The 23,110-nt window shown below is 40.4% G+C and overlaps 1 protein-coding gene across 1 annotated transcript in view; it reads left to right on the top strand.

Annotated features, from left to right (window-relative positions):
• Positions 1 to 2,504: 2,504 nt before the first annotated feature.
• Positions 2,505 to 23,110, top strand: part of LOC147437281 (uncharacterized) — a 94,225-nt gene continuing 73,619 nt past the window's right edge. The window contains exon 1 of the mRNA XM_086486539.1: positions 2,505 to 3,340. Coding sequence (XP_086342665.1) covers positions 2,505 to 3,340 — 836 coding nt within the window. The remainder of the gene's footprint in view (positions 3,341 to 23,110) is intronic.

Raw genomic sequence — 23,110 nt, 5'->3', positions numbered from 1 at the left:
CCATGACTTCGTAGTCAGAGGAAGAATCACTAGATGCGATTTGAGGATCTTGGGTCGCGCTACCTTGAGTCCTGGCCGAAGGTCCAGAACCTAGGGTGGAGGAATAATGGGTGCCCGCGTAAATGGAGGCACTACCAATATGCTCGTGCTCTAACACTCGTCCAGAGCGTAGGTTCATATGACTTGGATCCCCTAGAAGTGTCAGTGAGTGCCCGTGAAGGCTGCTCACCTAGTAATGTTGGGTGTTTTGCAACCCAAGTCTATTCTTATTTATTTATTTTTTGATTTTTTGGTCCTTTTTTTTCTGACCCAGCTATAGAATAGAAAGTATGATAGCTCAAAACGAGCGTCTCGGTCAGAGGGACGTGCCGTGCTTTACAGCCCTCCGTTTGGTCACTTTATGCCCTCGGAATCCCTAAAACCGTCAATTTCTAGTAGGGAACTAGGCCCAAATTAGAAATTCTAAGGGTGCAAGTGGGAAGAGAAGGGAGGAGAGTGGAGGATTTGCCCCACATGCTCTCATTCCCTCTTGAGGGGGTAGGGTATATATATAAGAGTGAGTCTAGTATATATCATAAGACTGAGGCCTGGGCCTGGGCTTGGGCTTGGGCTTGGGCTTGGGGAAATGATCCCGATCCCGATCAAAATTTTAGTGTAGCTCCCCAGTCACTCACGCTTAAATATTTTCGGTTTAGGTGACCCTTTCTTGGCCACACACACTGTCAACACATACCTAACCTCTCTGTCAACAGCTCACAGCTTACTACCTTATCTACTTACTAACAGTGCTGCTAACCACTAACTAATCTGTTAACCACTCTGCTAACTGCTTACTGACAGTGGGCTAACTGTCCACCTACTTCCTCTCTCACTACCTTATTGTGCAAAGACTGTGTGCAGACAAACCTTGACAGAAAACTGTGTACAGATAGTGTGCAAACAGAAATTGCTAACTGCCTTCCTACTTATTCATTCACTGCGAACAAGCTAACGACTACTAACCGTGCAAAGACTGTGTGCAAACAGAAAACACAACATTATGCAGAAATCACAGAACTTGCAGACAATACAGAAATTAACAACTTGCAGAAAAATAACTCATTCCTCTTCCTCTTCCTTTTCTTTCCTACTACAAACAACTCATAGGAGAAGCACAAGGTGCCTCCTGGGCTTAGTGCAGGGCGATTCCCCGACAGCGGCGCCAAAAATGTGCGCTCCTTGCCGCACTGTCGAAGCAAGGGCCTTGCCTAACACTGTGTGCGAGCCATAGACGGCTCCAAGCACACAACTAGCTTAGCTAGTAAGCTCAAAAGAGGGCAATGGTGTGTCACTCACCGCTCTATGCTCCTGCCGTGGAGGATTCCTCGCCGCAAAGAAGAAGGAGACGCCGCTACGTCGCGCTCAACTGCTTCACCGCCGTCATGCCGCCGCAATGCTTGATCGCACTCTCTCTCTCTCTCTCTCTCTCTCTCTCTCTCTCTCTCTCTCTCTCTCTCTCTCTCTCTCCCTCTCTCTCTCTCTCACACACACACACACACAAGGAGGTGAAGAAGAAGAAGATAGAGATGGAGATGGAGCAAGAGCACTCTTCTATTGCACAAATGAGAGAATGAGTGAATTTTAGGTTTAGTTGGCTTTTATATGAGCTCACCCCATTCACACTTCGGCGCCCATGCTTAGCCAACTAATCCCTTGAATGTCCCAGTTAGAGTGCGCCTCTCATCGGCGAACACTCTTACCGTTTTCCTATTGGTCCGACAAGCCCGGTACCTAACTCTACCAAATACATAATACACGTCCATCGTAGGTGATGGGGTGTCCGTGAGCCATGACGGTTAACACCTCACCTTGAAGCCACAAGCGTAGTGGTAAAAATGGCTAATGGATCTATTGTTACGCCTATTGGAATGCTAAAGGATCTCAGAATCAAGGTCTTGGGACACAAGGTAAGGCAGACTTTCATTGTTATGGATTTTTCCAAGCATTCTATGTCATTTGAGATGATCTTAGGGCGTCCATTCATGAGGGAAGCAAAAATGGTGCATGACTGGTCCAAAAACCACGTCTACTTACAGTTCCAAGACTCTGTCATTTGAGTTGATCTTTTAAGTGGTCAAACGCATCCTCTAGGAAATAAATTCATCATTGATAATCGATCAGACACAACAATTCACTCAGCTCAATTACAGTATTGTTACACATGTAACGAAGACACGGATATTGGGGAGAACTCTCCTTATATGGATATCCTACCCGGAATGGCTGAGTCAGACAATGTCGATTGGGTGCACCTAGCGGAAACTATAGATACATGGCGAGCTAGAGGAACAACTTGAGTAACACCAGATGGGGAAGAGATACCACACATTGCACCAGTAAACATGTTAGGTGTAGCGCATGTAACATCTGATGATAAGAAAGAGGCACACCAACCTGAGAGTGAAACTGATGATTCCTCAAAGGCTTCAGGCCAATACACATCGGAAACGGACTCTCAGGAAGAAATGGATTCAGAACCTGAGGAAACATGGAGTGAACCAAGTATAGAAAATCAATACTCAAGGCCTAGTACGACCGTCTATGGTAATTTATATGAGAGTGAAGAAGATACAAGCGAAGACCTATCAGGCGAGTCGAGATCAAACATTTACCAAAATCAAAACCTTAACAAGAAACAAAGGTCATATAAGAGACGACGATATCGAGCAAATGTGAGAGCTAGGATAAACAAGGAAAGATCTACTGCAGAATGGCTTAGCTATCTAGGGGCATGTGATGCTCATCGAAAGCTAGTAGACAATTGGGGTGAACATCTCCAGAGTGTCATGTGGTGCAGCCCGCGACCCATTGACCTCGCTCAATTGGAGGTTACAGAGCCAAAATTGAGTCGAACTATAAGAAGACGTCAAAACCGAGAGTTAGCTCAACAACAAAATGAGGCAAAACTAAAAGAAAGTTCTCCGTCAGAACAAGATCCTATTGACTTACATACGGCTCCTGAACATTTTAAATCTTATACCACGGGGGAGAGAAAGGTTGTGTATGCCAAAGCCCAACGAATACCTACCAATGGAAGTAGTGGAGTCTATGATGGTCCAGTGGTAGTTAAAGAGATAGAATTAGCAGAACCAGGTGAGGAGTCTAAACCAGTCTTTATTGCTCAAGACCTTACCGAAACTGAAGAGGCTGTACTTAAGGAGCTCCTCAAGGAATACAAGGATATCTTTGCTTGGACATATCATGACATGAAGGGCGTTCCATCTTCTGTGGTGCAACATACAATTCCCATGATCAACACTGCTAAACCCGTCCAGCAACGACCCTATCCAATGAATCCTAAGTACGCCAAAATTTTACAAGAGGAGATTGAAAAACTTATCCAATGTGGATTCATATACCCTATTGAGCACTCAGAATGGGTTTCTCCAATAGTCATTGTGCCAAAAAAGAATGGGAAACTAAGAGTGTGCATGGACCTCAAGAAAGTTAATGCAGCCACTAGGAGAGATCATTATCCTTTGCCATATTCAGAACATGTGCTTGAGAGAGTTGTGGGCAAGGAAGCTTATAGTTTTTCAGATGGGTACTCTGGTTACAATCAAATCACAATTGCATTAGAGGACCAAGCTAAAACTGCTTTTATCACAGAGTTTGGAGTGTTTGCATTTCGTGTTATGGCTTTTGGCTTAACAAATGCCCCTGCTACATTCCAACAATTAATCAACACTGCGTTTAAAGAATTTCTAAGGGAGTTTTGTGAAGCTTTTATAGACGACCTTTGTGTTTATTCTTCTTGGGAGAAGCATTTGTTATATCTATGAAAAATATTTGAAAGGTGCATATTTTATCGCATCTCATTGAACCCTTTCAAATGCCAATTTTGGGTTAAGCATGGAGTCATTCTAGGGCATATAGTGTCCAAGAACGGGATATCCACAGATGAGAGTAAGATTAAAGCCATTGCCGATTTGCCACCACCTACTAACTATAAAGGAGTTCAAAGATTTATGGGCCATGTTGGTTATTATCGAAGGTTTATTTTAAACTTTGCCGAGATAGCGCGTCCATTGTACAAGCTTCTCATCGAGTTTCACTGGACGGAAGAATGTCATCAATCTTATGAGTTATTAAAGAAGTCCCTAACAAGTGCTCCAATCCTGTGAACACCTGATTGGAATGTACCTTTTCATGTGCATATTGATGCATCAAATTTTGCTATTGGGTGTGTTCTAACTCAACCAGGAGAACATAAATTGGACAACCCTATTAGCTTTACAAGTCGCCAATTAAATGATGCCGAGATGAACTACACTACTACAGAGCGCGAAGGTCTAGCTATCATTTACGCAGTAAAGAAATTTCGCTATTACCTTCTTGCTACCAAGTTTGTGTTTTATGTTGATCATCAAGCATTGCTATATTTGGTAAACAAGCCGTGTTCCACAGGTCGAATTACACGATGGTTGTTAATTCTTCTTGAGTTTGACTTCACCATTGTTGTGAGGCCTGGGAGAAAACATGTCATGGCGGATCATTTATCTCGTATCCCTAATGGCGAAGCTCCTACGGGGGTTGATGATGAATTGCCTGATACTCCTTTGTTCATTGTTGAGACAATGCCTGAATGGAGTGAAAAGATTGTTAACTTCTTAGTTAATGGTTTTCCACCCAAAGAGCTGCGAAAAGATATAGCTCGAAAATTAATCAAGGAATGCGAACCCTATTGCTTACTGGCTGGAACTCTCTATAAGAGAGAAAAAGATGATGTTCTTAGACGTTGTGCCCGCGAGGATGAGTATTTATATATTCTACAAGAGGCACACATGGGCGTAGCTGGTGGTCACTTTTCAGGAAAGTTGACTGCCCAAAAGATCTTACAGTTAGGCTATTGGTGGCCCACTCTGTTTAAGGATGCATCACTTTTTGCAAAGAGATGTGATGAATGCCAACGCTTCAAGAAGCCACAAAGAGGGGATACGATGCCTCTACATCCCATCAAGGTAACCCAACCATTTGAAAAGTGGGGCTTAGACTTTGTAGGACCGATTAGTCCGGCTGCACGTAACACACAATCAGGATATATCATTGTGGCTACCAACTATGTAACCAAATGGGCTGAAGCAAAAGCAACACGAAAGGCGGATGCAAAAACAACAGCTAAGTTCCTCTTTGAGAACATTATCACACGTTTTGGATGCCCCTTTGAACTTGTGAGTGACAATGGAACTCATTTTATAAATGAAGTAATAAAAGAACTCACATCAAACTTCATGATATCTCACCACAAGTCTACACCCTATTATCCCCAAGCAAATGGCTAAGCTGAGAGAACCAACAAAACGCTCATCTCCATTTTGACAAAGACAGTCGAGGCTCATCGCACTGATTGGTACCTAAAGCTTACATCAGCTTTATGGGCTTATCGTATTGTGTATAAAGTTGCTATTAATTGCACACCGTTTAAAATGGTGTATGGCCAAGAAGTAGTTATGCCATGGGAGTTTGTCATTCCTAGTCTTCGAGTAGCTTCTCAAGAAGGTTGGGATGGTAACCCCTTAGTTGAGCGATTATATATCCTGGAAAGGCTAGATGAAGAGATGCAATTAGCTGTGCGAAATGCTCTAGTGGAGAAGGATAGGAGAAAGAAGTGGTTTGATAGCCATTTAAAGGATAAAGACATCAAGGTTGGTGATAAAGTTCTTATGTACGGGGTACGTAATGAAAAGAAGAAATTGAAATACGCTGGTAAGGGACCATATCAAGTGTGTGAAATTACCCCGCAAGGTACCATTCGTGTGGAGACTCTAGATGGAGTTGAAACCATTGGATTCCTTAATGGGAGTAAATTCAAAAGATATTATGATCCTCTAAGCTAGGAAGAGTTGCAAGCCATCCATCAAAAGAAGGCTGCCAAGGAATAAGAAGAGCTTTAAAAAATCCAAGCAAGAGTTGAGGCTCGAGAACGACAACAACGTCTTAGACTCCAACGAGAGGCTAATCTGGGAATCACGCAAGCATTTTTCGAGGACACAGATGACGACTCATTAGAATCTGAGCCACCCCTACGATACCCAATTGAGCTAAGTAGCCCCTATGGGAAAGTACTATACATTGCCTTATTAGATACGGGAGCTAAACACAATTTGTTGTCCTATGGAGTTTGGTGTCAATTAGGGAAACCGACCCTATCCCCGAGTACGATGCAAGTCAAGGGCATTAATAAAAAGAAAACTGCCATTCTTGGAGTCCTTCAGACCCCTATTGTCTATGATAATGGAAGCATAGTGCAGAGGTTTCTAGTCATGCCCGCGGGAGCTATGGAAGGCAACGTAAACCTGGGATGCACGTGGATGTTGGCAACCAAATGCACTATTGATTGGGATAATTGTAGTGTCACGACGCGACCACCGACTCTTACCCCTATCATTCAAGCAAAGTCACCTACGTTGCAAACTCTAGCAAAGTTGAAGGATAGCCAACATTCACAAGCCAAGGTGGTTAACTCGTGTTTGCCGGCTACCCATGAACCTAGCACTTCAACACTTGTAGTTGCAGCAAGCAGTAATATTGCATGTACTTAACCTACATGACCTAAGAGTACATATCAATGGGTCCCCAAGGCCTTACTTCCAACTACCTCAACCCTCCCATCCATTCCAAGAAAAAATTCCCTTGGAAAACCAAGAGCGCGCTATAGGAGAGTCAAGACCAAATCACAATGGATTCCAAAACAACTATTAGAAGCCCAAGGCTACTATGATGGAAATGAGCAAATTTGGGTACCTAAACGTAAAATGTGTCCTTCCCTATCGATAACAAACCCATATGAGTCAAACAGTGTAACGCTAAAGCCAATGGCAGACCGTGGGAAGGGAAAGATCACAGAATGCTACACACCTAGTCCAGAGCTAGTTTGGGCTCCAAGGCAAAACCAATTTATTCCACCTAGCTCAGGAAGGGGGGAGTTCCATGAAGCTTCTAGCTCCTCATGTAATACATCCATAGTGGTAAAAGCTTCTACACAACCTCCACCTACAATAGTGGACCTCCATGAAGCTACAAAGGAATCCACACCTTCCACTGTTCAAGAATCACCTGATGAACCACTTCAAGTTCGATCCTGGAAGTGTACCTTACCACCCTTGCAAATCGACAAGGCACCTAAGGTAATAGAAAACTACTGGCAAAAATCTTCACCTATAACAACTTGGAACAACTGGTTTCAAAGGGTGACGACATCATTTCAAACGGTATGATCTACCCAAGGAAGGGGGGTGTGTTTGTGGACATCCATTATTCACTTGCTTCCCTCTCAACCTTTCTCCCTAACCTCTTAATCTCCAATCTTAGGGAATGTATATATAAAGCCTTATACTCACAAAACAAGATAAAAAAGTAAAAGAGCAAGAGCCATAACACAAAATCATAAAAGCAAATTATGCACAAGAACACGACCCTTGTAATATTTCCACTCTAACCATCATCTATTTGTGTGTACAGATATGGCTAGTACGCTAGAGTCATCCACTCCTGCCTTGGGTGAGAGGTACCCTCGTTACTTTTCACAAATATTTCACATGGTCTTTCCAGTGCTTGCATGTGAATGGTATTTGATAGGTACGCTAGCATGTGAGAGGAATTTTAAGGAGTTAGAATGGCTGATACGTCTCTTGACCACGTCTGATCCATACTTAGTAGAGAGCGTTTCTCCCATTGCACAAGCCTACCCTTTTGAGCAAGATGACTATAGGCGTCTAGTGACCTTCTTAGTAAACATGGGCACCTATGATAAAGAAGAAAATTTACAGGACTACACGGATGGCACATATGGTCTCATGGATGATGACTTTGTTTATCTCGACGACGAGGATAGGGGTTTTGCCTTAGGGTTTCCCCCCAACCTCTACAATATCCTATTCCCTTGAATCTCTAGGGGGAGTGCAAATAATTAGGTTAGGGTTCCTTATGTTTTTTGTTGTGTTCAATAAGTGTTGGTACCTTTTCCCACTAATGTGCCTCCTGGAGGTATTCCTTTTGTTTCCTATTGTGTACAGGAGCGTGTTGCTATTGATAGGATTTGGACCTTCATGGAATCTTTATCTCCACTCACTCTTCAAATCAAGCGCGACCATCGACACAAACAGGTGTTTCTTGTCCATTAGCATTGCCCCTTATCTTTTTTGCATCTATGATTGTCTGCTTTAATTGTGATTGGTAGCCTAATATTCACCGCATTTGCTTAGTATCAAACATTTAATTCAATGTAATTTTTTGTCATAATCACTTGTCTAGGTTTAAAAATCAAGCAGTCCGACTAAGCTAGTTTGACCAAGTTAGGTGTTAGAGATCTTCTCTTAATATCATGGGGAATGCCTTCCTAATAATCAATGGTTACTTAGGTTCTTAATCCGATTTAGGTAGCATTGTGTGAAATGTACTAGGGCTTTCTAGTGGGCTTGACCCTATTGACCTTTAGCTTAAGTATTATAAAGGGAGTTTACTAGTGTGATGAGCCTGGGGAGGTGTATCAGTGTTATATGACCCCCCAAAGTTACAAAATTAAAATGCTGAAAATGAACAAAGAAAAAATCAAAGTGCCACACTGTAAAATCTTAAGCTGGAAGAGAAATCTCAGCTTGATTTGGTACTTCACTCACATGTATTGCCTATGGTACTAGAGCCCTAGAGGTTCCCAGTGTGGGCGCTTTTCCTTGAAAAGCAAAAAACCCAAGGCATACAAAATAAGCACACACATCAAATTGAATCACTGTGAAAAGACTTTGGGTGGTCAAAATGAAAGTAATCAGTCAGGCGATGATTTCATTAGAAATTCCTTTTATTGTAGCTTAACTACAAGGTCCTCTAGGTATAGCGTCTAGTCAGTCCTCGAGCATGAAATACTTGGCTCTCGCGATTAAACAACTTAATTAACCAGAGAAAATTAAGAAGCTTACCCATGGTATTAATGGTCGATCTCTAGTGCCTTTCGACTGTTAAATTAGCGACCCCAGACTTGTTTAATTTTTTACCTTTACATCTGTTTATGCATTTGATTACATTGCAATTTAATGCTTATTGCTGACAAATTGTTTAAAATTCTATTACCAATCAATTGTCTGCCTAAAATTGCATATGCTTTTTAATCGCTTATGAGAATGAAATTACTGTGCAATGTTGTTTGATTTTGCAGTGACTAATGAAGGCTAAGGACATTCATCTCAAATGCTCTTCCACCTCGACCTACGAGCTTCAACTCAATGGCTTCCGAGGACGAAATCTACATCAGGAAGGGGGGCATGTTAACCCTCACGGCTCACGGACACCCTATCACCTACGAGAGGGACGTTGTAACCTACGGTGGACATTGTATTATTTATTTGGTAGAGTCAGGTACCGGGCTTGCCGGTCCAATAGGAAGAGAGTAAGAGTGATCGCCGATGAGAGGCGCACTCTAACTGGGACATTCAAGGGATTAGTTGGCTAAGCATGGGCGCCCAAGTGTGAATGGGGTGAGCTCATATAAAAACCAACTAAACCTAAAATTCACTTATTCTCTCATTTGTGCAATAGAAGAGTGCTCTTGCTCCATCTCCATCTCCATCTTCTTCTTCATCACCTCCTTGTGTGTGTGTGTGTGTGTGTGTGTGTGTGTGTGTGTGTGTGTGTGTGTGTGTGAGAGAGAGAGAGAGAGAGAGAGAGTGCGATCGAGCATTGCGGCGGCACGACGGCGGTGAAGCGGTTGAGCGCGACGTAACGGCCTCTCCTTGTTCTTCACGGCGAGGAATCCTCCATGGCAGGAGCATAGAGCGGTGAGTGACACACCATTGCCCTCTTTTGAGTTTACTAGTTAAGCTAGTTGTGTGCTTGGAGCCGTCTGTGGCTCGCACACAGCGTTAGGCAAGGCCCTTGCTTCGACAGTGCGGCAAGGAGCGCACATTGACCCATAGCCGACAGAGTTCGTGATGGTCCAGCCACCGACTACCACATCATCAAAGGATTTTTCCCATGTAGGGTTTGAAGCAAAAGTACTTGATATAAAAAGGAGTGGTGGGAGCTATTTCATGAAAGTAACATGGAGGAAGGGAAACAAAATCCTATGATGTGACTGCGAGCAACAAAGAAGGATTATTAGGAGTAGATTTCACAAGGAGAAGACAAAGAGATAGAGAAAGTTTTTGGGACGATAAAGAGAGGTATTTGTAAGCAAGAAGAGAGGAATTTTTTTCTTGATGAGCAGCAAAAAAGAAAAGTTCTTCACGGATGTAGAGAACAATCTTTAGGAGGAGGATTTTGGAGAGCTTGAGAAGGGGAGAAGGCAATTTTCTCGATTTTCCTCTCGCTCTCTCTCATGACATATGTAAGCTTGGCTGTGTTGTTCAAGAATATAATAGAGCAAGGGATGATAGGGGATGAAGTGTAAGCATTAAAGCAAAGGGTCAGAGCAAGGGCGAGAGAAGAAGGTTATTCCTTCATTGGTTATGAAGTAGAAAATAAAAAACAGTCGCAGTTAAAATTTGTATTTGATTTCATAATTCATTAGCAATACATATCTTGGTTCCAAAGCATCAGTTCAACATAGTTTTTTTGTGTTGTAAGTGTTCTCTCATTCTTTTTTTCCATAGCAAGTAGCCCGATGCTGACTCGGCTCACCTCTCCGAACACAAAATCCTTAACATCTTTGGTGAACCCGATGTGAAGCTAGCCAGGGCAAGAAGATTGTGCCTAAGAAGATGGCTATGCCGCAAGAACAGATGGTGCATCAATTTGCTGCTTTCATGCAACAACAGGAGATTACTCAATATCACATATGTTGGGAAGGAAGAATTTTTAAGTAAAGCAGTCTATAGTAGACAAAATAAGTGGATTTGAAGAGGAGGATGTTATAATTTCTTTTAAATTATCGAAGTCTATTATGGCAAAAAAGGAGTTTGATGAGCCAGAAAGTTGGAAGCACGAGATGATGCAATAGTTACCTAACATTCAATTTTTGACAAGCAAAGAATCTTCAGTGGCTATGATCTAGCAAGATGGCTTGACTACTATGAAGAGGAATTGGATTTGCATTGAGTATCAAAGGTAAATTACATTCTTTATCAAATGTTGAGATCCGAGTATGTAGGATGATGAACTGGATTGACTGTGTGAGTAAGCATGTTTACTCTAGCACAAAGAAAAATAATCTCTATTCATAATACGTATCCATCTTCAAGTGTGATTATATACTCCAACACAATGATAGACAACTTAAAATCCTTATCTTCTCCTCTTTAAGTGCGAGAGAACTCGAACACAAAAAGAGCAAGCTTGTTAGTATATTAAATTATTAAAATAATATTAAACTTAAAAACTAAAAAACAAAAGACAAATTCTACTACAACTTATAATTAATTAATTAAATTTTGTAATTAATTAATTACAAAATTTAAATATACAATTAACAACTATATTTAAAATCTAACCTAAAATTTTATTTTTTTTAATAATATTTTATTTCTTAAAACTTTTAATTGAGAGAGAGAGAGAGAGAGAGAGAGAGAGAGAGAGAGAGAGAGAGAGAGAGAGAGAGAGAGAGAGAGAGAGAGAGAGAATTACTTTTCCAAAGTACAATGATATTTGTTTGTTTGAAATGGTGTTGGCCAACAACATCTTTTATAACAAAAAACATTCGATCAAAGATTTTCTTCTATCAAAAAAAACTTCGATTGAAGTGCAAAGAAATAATTTAGTGGGCCGATTTCAATGACGTGTTCTTGTATTATACTCCCATTTTATTATGTCAAACATATTATATGCCCATTCAACATGTATAATACATTTAACATATTACGCATAATGCAACTTAGGAATGACTCACCTACTCATAATTTTGTGAAAAAACTAAGTTGTCATACCTCCTTGTGTGATGCACACTGGAGTCCACCATGTAGATATTATTGTCATTTCATCTAGACACGTTCCCAAACCACTTGCACTCAAAGATGTAGGTATGAAATCTTCTAAAATGACCTTTAGTATCTTTTCAATAGTTCCACGGTACTTGGCCTCATCACTATCTGTGTCAAAGTTGCCCATGATTCCACAATCCATGGTGGTTTGATGCTCGTCAATGTGGCGTGTAGAAAAGTATCGACCCTTTGACCACATAGCGTTAAAGAAAAGACATTATAGAGTAGAAAAAAGTATACAACTATAACAAAGATAAAATCAAGTAAGAACTAGAATACGGTTTAGGCATATGAGTACTCTATCTTTGGCATGCAACCTCCTGCATATTCCCATTCTTTGTTGGTGATGTCCTCTCCATGTGCCTTTGCTTCGATCATTGTCTCATGGATCCACTTGAGATTAATGAGATTTGGAAAATATGCAAGTTGTCAAAGAACCGGGAGTGCTCACTTGCCTCCATGAGCCTACTTCCATGCCTTCCTCTCTTGAAAATGTGTTGCCTTTGCCATTGTCCACAAGTCCACCCACTTGGTCATAACCTTTGCATTGAGGATGCAAAAATTGTTTACCACTTGGCGTAGATCCATGTCCATATTAATTAATTTTTCCTTTCCACTTGAAAAGTGTGAATTCATCCTTGCATCCTCCTCATCTGACCACATGAAGGCATAGAGGGATCAATAGATGTCAATACTTTGAGATATATACAAATGCCTCTTGCACAATCCATCCTTCGGCCATGTATCCCTCTAGCTTGGACCATAATCGCACAAAGTCTTTGAGATTTTTTAAAAACCTCTAGAAAGAACATCCACCATTGTGCATGCACTACTCTACATCTGGCTATCTCCTCAACCACATGAACCAGGAGGTGGACTTGACTAATAAGAACGAATCAAGGAATGCATCCTCAATGGCACACACTATTTCCTCGGCAAGCATTGAGTAGCAGTAGGGATGGCATATCTATTTTTATTTCTTTGGAGCTTACAAATATACAAATAACACACAAAAGTACTCTAGGTTCATTTTGAGGATTTAATGTATATAGAATACTTTAGTGGAATAGAGACATGATGTACCTTACTAACTGGTCGAGTTTGAAAAAAGCTTCCCTCACTTTCTTGTCCCCACACCCGTACATACTCATGGGAAAATTAAACTACAATGTCAAGAGATTAAGAGAAGATATTGCTTTAGTCATACACAAAATTCAAGATCTAAACTAAATGAGGGACAACATAAACATTGAAGAATTACCTGTAACATCTTGTGCCAATTGTGAGACTTTAGCCCATGCAATTGAATACTTCTACCTTTCTTTGCCTTTGTGAAATCTCCCTTTAGTTATCTCATGTATCATGTTGGTGTGCAAATAGAGGCAATGGAACCCTTCACTCGATCAAGCTCATGTATCATGTATCATGTTGGTGTGCAAATAGAGGCAATGGAACCCTTCACTCGATCAAGCTCATCTTTGGTTCAAATCCATGGGGCTTTAGGAATCACAATGTTTGCATTGGGGCCTCGATGTGGAGTTGTGGGAAACATTTTGTGGCCCTTAAATCCCCCCCCCCTCCCACCCAATGAGTCCCTTTTTCCCGTAAAGTGGTCACAAAGGGTGTGAGCAACATTCTTGAATATGTGAGTGGGATCCAAGAGGCATCAAATTTTAAATTCCTTTCAATATGAAGCCTTAAAAATATGGAGTACCTTGACATCCCTTTTGGTGGAGTAGATGGAGGTGGATCACTAATGTAGTGCTCTTCCCAAATTCTTTCTCAATCTTTCATTGTACACTTTAGAGGGGTCTTCCCATTTGTTGGATCCTTATATTTTCTATGACTTTAAGGTACAAAATGATGGTTTTTGGATAGGCTACCTTGTGTATGATATCTAGTCGCTTCGTCCACCAACGATGGCCCGCAAGTAGGACAAGCATTGTTGCAAAACGTGTACAACCCTACACTCATATCATTAGAGATAAGCTCTACTCTTTAAATTATGAAGCTCCATAGAGGGATGAGTAAATAATAGAGGAGCATAAGGAGAGAAGTATAGCATTGTTGTTAGATGAGCTAGCTATATCTAAAGATAGAATCATGCAAGTGTATGGCTGCAGCCATATACAACGACATATGGAAGAGGGTAAGATTAATTCTAATGATTTTGATGTTGATTCAAATTCTAGTTTTGCTCCTTGAGAACTCTTCACAGATACGGTTGTAGAGTCTTTTCCTATTATGAAGGGCTAGAGTATTCACTTGATGCAGAGATTCTAGTTTTTCTCTGTGAAGACTCTTTGCAGATATGACTATAGAGTCTTTTCCTTTATGAAGGGATAGATTATTCACATGATGAAGACATCTTTTGTAATCTTGACTCTCAATCGATAGTAAGTGAAGTTGAATCACTCAAGTATGTAGACCACTCATAGCTTAGTGCTATCTATTCAAAGGATGAACTGCAATCTCTTGGTGTTATAGATGAGTGTATCTATTAATATGGCAATGATATGGATAGGGAAATAGGTGCTATTTTCCATATGCATGCAAATTTTTATGCTACAAAATTTCATAGATATTTGGCTGAGGGCAAGATAATGGAAGAGTAGACTACAAAGAATATAGCTAGTATGTATGCTATATGTGGGAAGGCTAGCTTGTAGCCAGAGTTGCAAATGGTATCAGACTCCTTTGAAGATCATTAGACAACAAGCTTATGTGTCTATTGGACAAAGCCTTCAAAGAATTCTCTACTACAAATGATAAGGGTTCCCAGAAATTCAATTTTGTACATGATCTAGTATATCCAAATGTGGTTGGATATTGAGCTTATGCAATTGCTTCATGAGGCTTTATTAGATTTTGTGTACGTGAAAAAAAGAGTCTTTTTATGATGTTCCTTGGGAACCAAATAAACAAGTTTATGCCAAGGAATTTATGTCAGGTTTTCTATATGCCATTTGATCCAGGGGGATGCATTGATGTTTATAGTTTATGGTACAAAACCTGACATAAACAGGTTTATGTCAGGTTTTCTATATGCCATTTGATCCAGGGGATGCATTGATGTTTATAGTTTATGGTAGATGCTTTGTATGCCATTTGATTTGGGATGGTATTGTGATATACCTATTCAAGGGCGGCTTACTTTATATGCCTTGGTATCCAAGAGGGCTCTATGATGAGCATACTTTGTGGCACTATGCTTATATATAGATTGATGCAGTAGAATCACTTATTTGTAGGAGCTTATGCCAAATTTCAAGCAAGTTTTTGTGTTTTACTTTTAATCCTGGAGGTTTATTCTAACATAAAGCCAAACTTCTTTCATGAAGTTTTTACAACATGCTTATAGTGGGGTAGTGCTTGGATGAATACACATTTATATTTGCAGTTTCTAATGGATGGTTGACACATGCCAGAGCCTATGTGCAAGTTTAGAGGGGGGGGATGTCATGACGCTCCATGTCCACAAGGAGAAATTCAGACAGCATGACAATTTCTAGATAGTATCATCACCACGTTGATAATTGGAATCTATTACCAACTTGAGTGTAGGCTGTTTGGGAAAAATGTCATGATTGTCGATCCTTTGATTGAAATGCATGCCTGGTATTGCGAATGGCAATGCTTTGATTGATGTGAATGCTAAATATTGTGCCAAATATTGGCTACCTTTGAGGCTGTTGAGGAGACATGTTGTGTTTAGTAATGCTAATTTGGCTTATATTTATGCCAAATGAGGTGTACTTTAGAGAGCACAAAAGGCTTTTCAGGAGCTTATTGTTCGAGATGGAATCTCTCAAGATACATTGATTGTGGGATATGCTTAGCATGGCGATGGCAAGGAAACTTGAGTTTTTTTGTTTTTACCAAGGCCATTAGAGATCAATGTTGTGTTTGAGGATGCCTTAGTTGGTATGCAAGTATTAGAAGATGTTTCTATCAGGCAGAGCATTGGCATGGGAGATATGCCAAAAGTTAATTTTCCTGGAGTATTTACAAAAGGAATTGGTTTTGGCCACTATGAGTCGGCCGCCAATAATATAATAGAGCAATATAAAGTGAAAAGAGAAAAAAATAAGGCAAAAATAACATAGCAGCGCGTGCATCAAAAAAACGAAGGCAATGGAGATTATTTTTAGGTAGTGTGGACGCTACAAAGGGAGAGAGATCATGGTGAAGAAGAAGGAAAGCATGCCAGGTCAGGGGCAAACATCTTTGAGCCAAACCACTAATTGCCATGTCATTAGGAGAGCTTTCCCATGCAGGGTTTGAAGTAAAAGTACTTGATATAAAAAGGTAGGAGCTATTACGAGGGAGTTCATGAAAGCAACATGGAGGAAAGAAAAAAAATTCTCTGAGGTGATTGCGAATAGCAAAGAAGGATTATTAGAAGTAGATTTCACGAGGAGAAGATAGAGAGATAGAGGAAATTTTTGGGATGATTAAGAGAGGTGTTTGCGAGCAACAAGAGAGTTTTTTTCTTGATGAGCAGAAAAGAAAATTTCTTCAAGGCTACAAAGAACCATCTTTAGGAGGAGGATTTCAAAGAGCTTGATAAAGGGAGATGATGATTTTCTTGAGCTTCATTGTAGGTTGCTTCTTGCTCAACCAAGATATACATGAGCACGAGACTGGTGAACACTCATGTGTCATGTCAACCAACCCAATCCAACTCTAAAAAAAGCATGTAAAGCTGGAAGCAATGATCTCCCCTTGGGATAAAACAACCCACCATGTATATGGAATTCAATCAGTGAAAGATCCACTTAACTATCTTCTAATGCATAGAACATGGGCTATGCATAAATCTGCTCATCTACAGGACTGCATAAGTTAGCAATCTAGATCATAATGTATACATAAATTAGGCAACCAATAGCCTATTGATAGAGAGTGACATAAAAATTATCTCTAGCCTCATGAAGACTAAGCTCCAGACCTATCTCCATTGAAGTAGCAATAGGCTTGCAATCTTCAAGGCCAAATATATGCAATAATTTCTCAATGTACTTTGTCTCACACAAAGCAATAACTCCATCAACTAAATTGTATCCCTAAATAATGATGCAAGAGCCCTAAATTTTCCATTAAAAACGAGGCATTCAAACCACCCCTAAAATTACATTTGGTATAGTGAGCAACATGTCATCAACACAAAGAACCGTCATAAAAAATACATCATCAACATGCTTGGCATACACTGTAGTTGGACTTTTCTAAAATTATGTGCAACCAAGTGAGAACCTAGTAAGCATGAATCTTTTCGTACTAAGCATGCAAAGCTTGCTTCAAACCATACAAAGACTTCTTAACCTAAGACACCTTTATTTCTTATTGTTTTGAAAAAAAAGGATGAGGCTATGCTACATACACTTCCTCATCCAAATCACCAAAAATGTAGTCTTTATGCCCAAGTGATGTACATTTTCTCTCTCTCTCTCTCTCTCTCTCTCTCTCTCTCTCTCTCTCTCTCTCTCTCTCTCTCTCTCTCTCTCTCTCTCTCTCTCTCTCTCTCTCACACACACACACACACACACACACACACACATACAAAAAGTGGGAGGTAAAAGTCCGATCAAAATTGATGCCCTTTTATTGAGCATACCCTTTTGGGGCCCTTTTGCCACAAGTCTAGACTTAGTGATCAACACTACCATCAAGATTACATTGTAACTTGAAAACCCACTTAGTAAAAATGGATTTTTTTCCAAATGGAAGTCACACAAAGGCCATGTGCCATTATTCACAATAGCATCATATTCATATTGCATTGCAGCCAATCAAATTTTTTAAATTTTGTGCTTCATCAAATGAAAAGGGTTCTTTCTCATCATACATACTACACACAACCAAAACATAATAATATGATGCATAAGAGACATGTTTAGAATGTGAAAAGTCTATTGACTAGACAAAGGTGCACCTACTTGACTATCATGGAAGGTTTCCACCATCTATTTTGCTACCTTGCTCATTTTTTGACCTATCCCCATCAATTACATCATATAAATTTGTAGTAAAAAATGGCTGATTTTTGCACATGTACCTCATTAGGACTTACATTCATACTCACACAAAAAAGAGGCAACAATGTATCATATAGGTTATGTGAGCTCATATATGTATCCTTGGTACATGATAACAATGCATTAACTACATATTTCCCAAAAACAATATGTAGTTGATGCTAACAAGGCATCAACTACATATTTCCCAAAAACAACATCTCATCTAATCAAGCTATGCTTTGCTTGCCAATGGTACAATCTGTAACCTTTTCTTTCTAGACTATAGCCGGAAAAAAAAACATTTCAGAGCCTTATCATATAATTTTCCACATTGGCTCTCAAGCTCCAAAGCATAAGCCAAGCAATCAAGAGACAATCAAACACACACACGTTACCAGTATATGGCTTCTTGCCATGCCAAGCCTCATATGAATTGAAAGAATGCAATGCCTCTTTTTGTGGGAAACTTGTTCAACACACATGATAGCCTCAAGCCAAAATGCATGTGACAAAGCTTGGATTTGGACCATACATCATGTTGTCTCCATAAGTGATGTTTTTCCTCTTATCAATTCCATTTTTCTAATAGTATCACCAAAACTAAGATAATGCATAATACATTTGCCATTCACAAACTTGATTACAAGACCAAGTTTTGAAAGTGTAAATGTAGACAAAAAGATCATCTTAATCCCAGGTACATACAAAGCATAACAAAGTGTGAAAGAACTATAACGTGTAGTGGTAAGCACAATCTTTCCAACTCTCGTAATTGGATAATAGGTGTTGCTTGCACTTGTGAGAGTATCATGTTAGCAACAATCTCAATAGAAGTGAACAATCACAATGAGATGTAATGTGCTTATTTGCAATGTTGTCAATACTACACGTGATCCATAGATTTTGCAATATGTGCTTTGTGAAGAGATGGCTCATATTAACTACACACTAAAATCACATTCTGAACTTGCACAACATTTGTTGAATCTTCATCTGAAGAAGCATCCATAACGGTTACATTTGCCTCTTTCTTATGAGCCACTTTAGCCTTAAGCTTAGGGCATTGTTTGATGAGATGATCATTGCCTTATAGTAACAAAATTTCATCTTTATCTCTCGATTTTTAAGACCTACATCCATTTGAAGAAGCAATAGCTAGAGAGGTAGGTCTATTGCATGCAAAAGCATTGCAACGTGCATCAATTGTATTCGTCTTTCGCTATGTAGCAATAAATGCCTCTTCAATAGCATGTTTCTTAGCACTATATCTTCTAGAGTGGGCCTCTTCCAAGGGAGCCTTAGCATACACCGAGCAAACTTTATCGAGCGAATGGAAAAACCGAGCGAGACCCACATGTAGCGCACGCGCACACAACACACACACACACACACACATGGAGAGAGAGAGAGAGAGAGAGAGAGAGAGAGAGAGAGAGAGAGAGAGAGGAGGGGGAACTTCGTGCAATTTAGGAAAACAAGGGTTTCTAGAAATAAGAGGAGACTAAAATTAACACATCAAAGAAAATCAATAGAGAAAAAATAGTGTAAATAAAGTGAGCACAGCTTCACTCAAAACTACCATTTACCTGCTAAGAGCTCCCATATCATGGTAATAAAGACACAAGGCTTGTAAAACCAAAATGTATGACAATAGAGAAACACAAAAAATGACACATGTGAAAATGTTCCTTGCATAAATGTCCATGAGTATAAGGTGGAATGCTCAAAATTCAATGAATGGATTTCCACCCAATGTGTCTCCCTCATCCACCACATCTGTAGATGTTGATGCGTTATGTCTCTTTCCCTCAAGACTAGGAACAAAGAAGAGGTAGCACAAATGATGAAATCAAAGCCTCATCACTATCCAAGGTTGTACATGCACTAACAGAGGATAGACATACCAAAGAATAGGAGAAATCCCACAATCCAACTGGATTGAACTCATTTGTACCGCGTGTATATCTCTCTCACAAATCGGCAGATATTGCTCCTTCATGTATATCCACCATGGACAATGTTATAGCTGCCACGGTGGTCAATGCTTCTTAGCAAGAGGATATATGGATCCATCTCTGCTACAAAGCTAGGCCCATGATTACACAAGCGAGATTGATAAACAATAAGAAAACATTGATAGTGGTGGTCACCCATAAAGAAGCCTTTCAAATGACATATGATATAAAGAAGTTAGTCTTCTTTAGAACTTGTAACTCCACATCATTATTTGTGCTCTCCATTGACACCTCTAATGGAGATAAAGAGTTCCTTGCATCTGCAATAGTCTCGGAGATTTGATTCTTTCCAACAAACAAAGAATATCTTTTGAGAAAGGTGTTCAAACGCAGGATTTGTAGCAAGTTCATCTTCATTGTCTTGGTTGATTCGTCCATATAGGATCCCATTCCTCCATATGGCCTCTTAATACAAAATAAGAAATATAAGTTCATAGAGAATTATAACCAAATATTAGTGTAAAGGTCACTTGTTTCACCTCCTTTTGACATGTGGCCAAAGATGCAATGAATGCTCCCTTCTCCTCGATATACCCTTCTCTAGAAAGTGTAGAGTTCAAATCTATGACATCAAATCTCAAGCCCTGAACTCCAGCATGTGAAATGAGCATGCAAAGTGGCACATGAGGACACCTAAAGCAACTAAAAACTCTAGTTTTAGACCAAATATTATCCTCTATATCCATGTGTAATGTGCTATCATCCTCATCAACAACACTTTGTTGGATTTTGGGTCTCATTGCAAAGGCTACTATCTCCATTGATGTTTCAATTGTTGCCTCCTTGTCTAAATCATGCGACCCTAAACCTATATTGTGATTGTCACTGTCGCCATGAAGCTCTTTCTACTAACTTGGTCACTACACAAAGGCAAAGGAGATGATGCACTCCGACCATGTCTTCTAGAACCACCTCAAGAGGAAGAGGGACAACGTACATAAAATATCATATATCATTAGATTAGACAAATCAAATAGCTCAATCAAGTGCTTAGAATCAAGCAATTGATACCATGGACAAAACGACTTTTAAGCATGTCATGTGGGAGCAGGACGCATGCATTGTGAGACTGTCTGCCTGGTTTTGTGCTTGAAACAGTACCGTGCGGATGTAGTATACCTACAGACACAGTAGAGGTCTCAAACAACGCCTACTAGAGATGGGAAAGGACTAACATGAAAAACACCTCCTTCAATGATGCACACATCACGAATTCGTTGTGGCATGCTTTTGGATAGGTAGTCATGGATGGCACAATGGCTAGACATGCATATGACCTTGGCACATTTGTCCATGGGAAAATAGAAAAATGGAGAGATTTATTCATATGATTGACAATATCACAGTGGCCAACAATGCACCTACGAATTGATCAAAAGTAACCTCTAGCAAGCCATGTTTCCGCTTCTACCAATCGTGGGACTCTACATGCAATAGTACGGTGCCGGCACGGTACTATTTCATGCTATGCCCTCAAGCAGAGAAATGTTAAGTAGTCTACCTTGCAGCAAGAGAACTCTTGCCAAAAACTCATCACATGTTGCCCTCATCATCCACCCTTCAATCGAGGTATCAAGCAACCCTTTCGCCTCCACCAAGCATGGGACACTGCATGAAATGGTACCGTGTCGGCGTGGTACCATTTCATGCAGTGTCCTATGCTTGGTAGAGGTGGAAGGGCGGACAAAGAGGGAACAGTGAAGGCAAAAGCATCTGACAAGGAGCGTAGCGCATACGATGGTTTGGAGCATCCAGAATCGGGTTGATCAAGGATTTGCCGCTTTGAGGCCATCTCAAATGGAACAAAGATTCCAGCATTGGTGGTCAGCAGTGAAGTGAAGCAACGCCAATATGGTTGAGAATATCATAGTGGCCAACAATGCACGTATGGTCTTATCAAAAGTAACCGCTAGCAATGCACGTTTCCGCCTCTGCCAATCGTGGGACTCTACATGCAACAGTACCGAGCCAGCGCGGTACTGTTTCATGCTATGTCCTTGACCAGAGAAATGTTGAGGATAAGTGGTCTACCTTGCAGCAAAGAGAACTCTAGCCAAAAACTCATCACATGGCCTGCCCTCATCATCCACCCTTCAGCCGAAGTATCAAGCAGCCGTTTCGCCTCCACCAAGCATGGGAGACTGCATGAATGCAGTGTCCCATGCTCGGTAGAGGTGGAAGGGCGGACAAGAGGGAACAGTGAAGGAAAAAACAGGTGACAAGGAGCGCAGCGCATACGATGGTTCGAAGGGTAAATCCAGTGCTTGCTACTTGACGACTTGCATGCCTCATCCAAAATCGAGCTGATCAGGGATTTGCCGCTTTGAGCCCATCTCAAATGGAACAATGGTAGCAGATTCGAGCATTGGTGGGTCGGCAGTGACGTGAAGGCAGCACCAAGTGGCAGTAGCTTCCAGCATTGGTGGGTCGGCAGCTTCCAGCATGTGGGTCGAAGGCGATGGCGACGTAAAGGCAGCGCCAAGTGGCAGCACACAAAGCTAGAGTGGAAGTGGTATGATCAGCTAAATAGGTTGATCTAATTTCATAGCTGCAGTGAAACATAAAGAAAAACAAAAATACCCCTCAAATTTCAAAATTCCCAAACTACCCCCTATATTTTGTCATAAAAATTCCCAAAATACCCCTGGTCGTGAGATTAAATTTCTCCAAAGGTAAAATATCTTGTAGCGTTTCATAAGAAGACTAATTGTCTTTCAATACAAGATGCTAAAATTAGAATTTGAGTTGGTTTTGTAGGCTTTGGAGATGAGTCGCTTCATTATTTCTAGATATAATCGACTTTTTTTGCGAGGTAACTTGTGACAAATTACATGCTAAGCACTTTAAACAGGTCTCAATTGTCAAAAGGAAGGAAGTCAAAAAATCTTAAACAACTCGACCAAAATAGATACAAGGGTATTTTGGGAATTTTTAAAATTTGAGGGGTATTTTGGGAATTTCCACAAATTAGAGGGGTATTTTGGTAATTTTCCCTCACACAAACATACCCTAGAATTGACATTTTTCCATCAGCCGAAGACTTTTCAACAAATTTTGGTCTAGGTCAAGCTTGCCTCATCGAACGGGGACAGCACAAGTTTAACTGCTATTGTACTATTATCAAGAAGGA

Source organism: Adiantum capillus-veneris, chromosome 17 (genome assembly GCF_014529385.1).
Source record: "Adiantum capillus-veneris isolate H3 chromosome 17, ASM1452938v2, whole genome shotgun sequence".
Lineage (NCBI taxonomy): Eukaryota > Viridiplantae > Streptophyta > Polypodiopsida > Polypodiales > Pteridaceae > Adiantum > Adiantum capillus-veneris.
The sequence above is the reverse complement of the archived record's forward strand: the minus strand, read 5'-3'. Positions and strand labels throughout refer to the sequence as shown.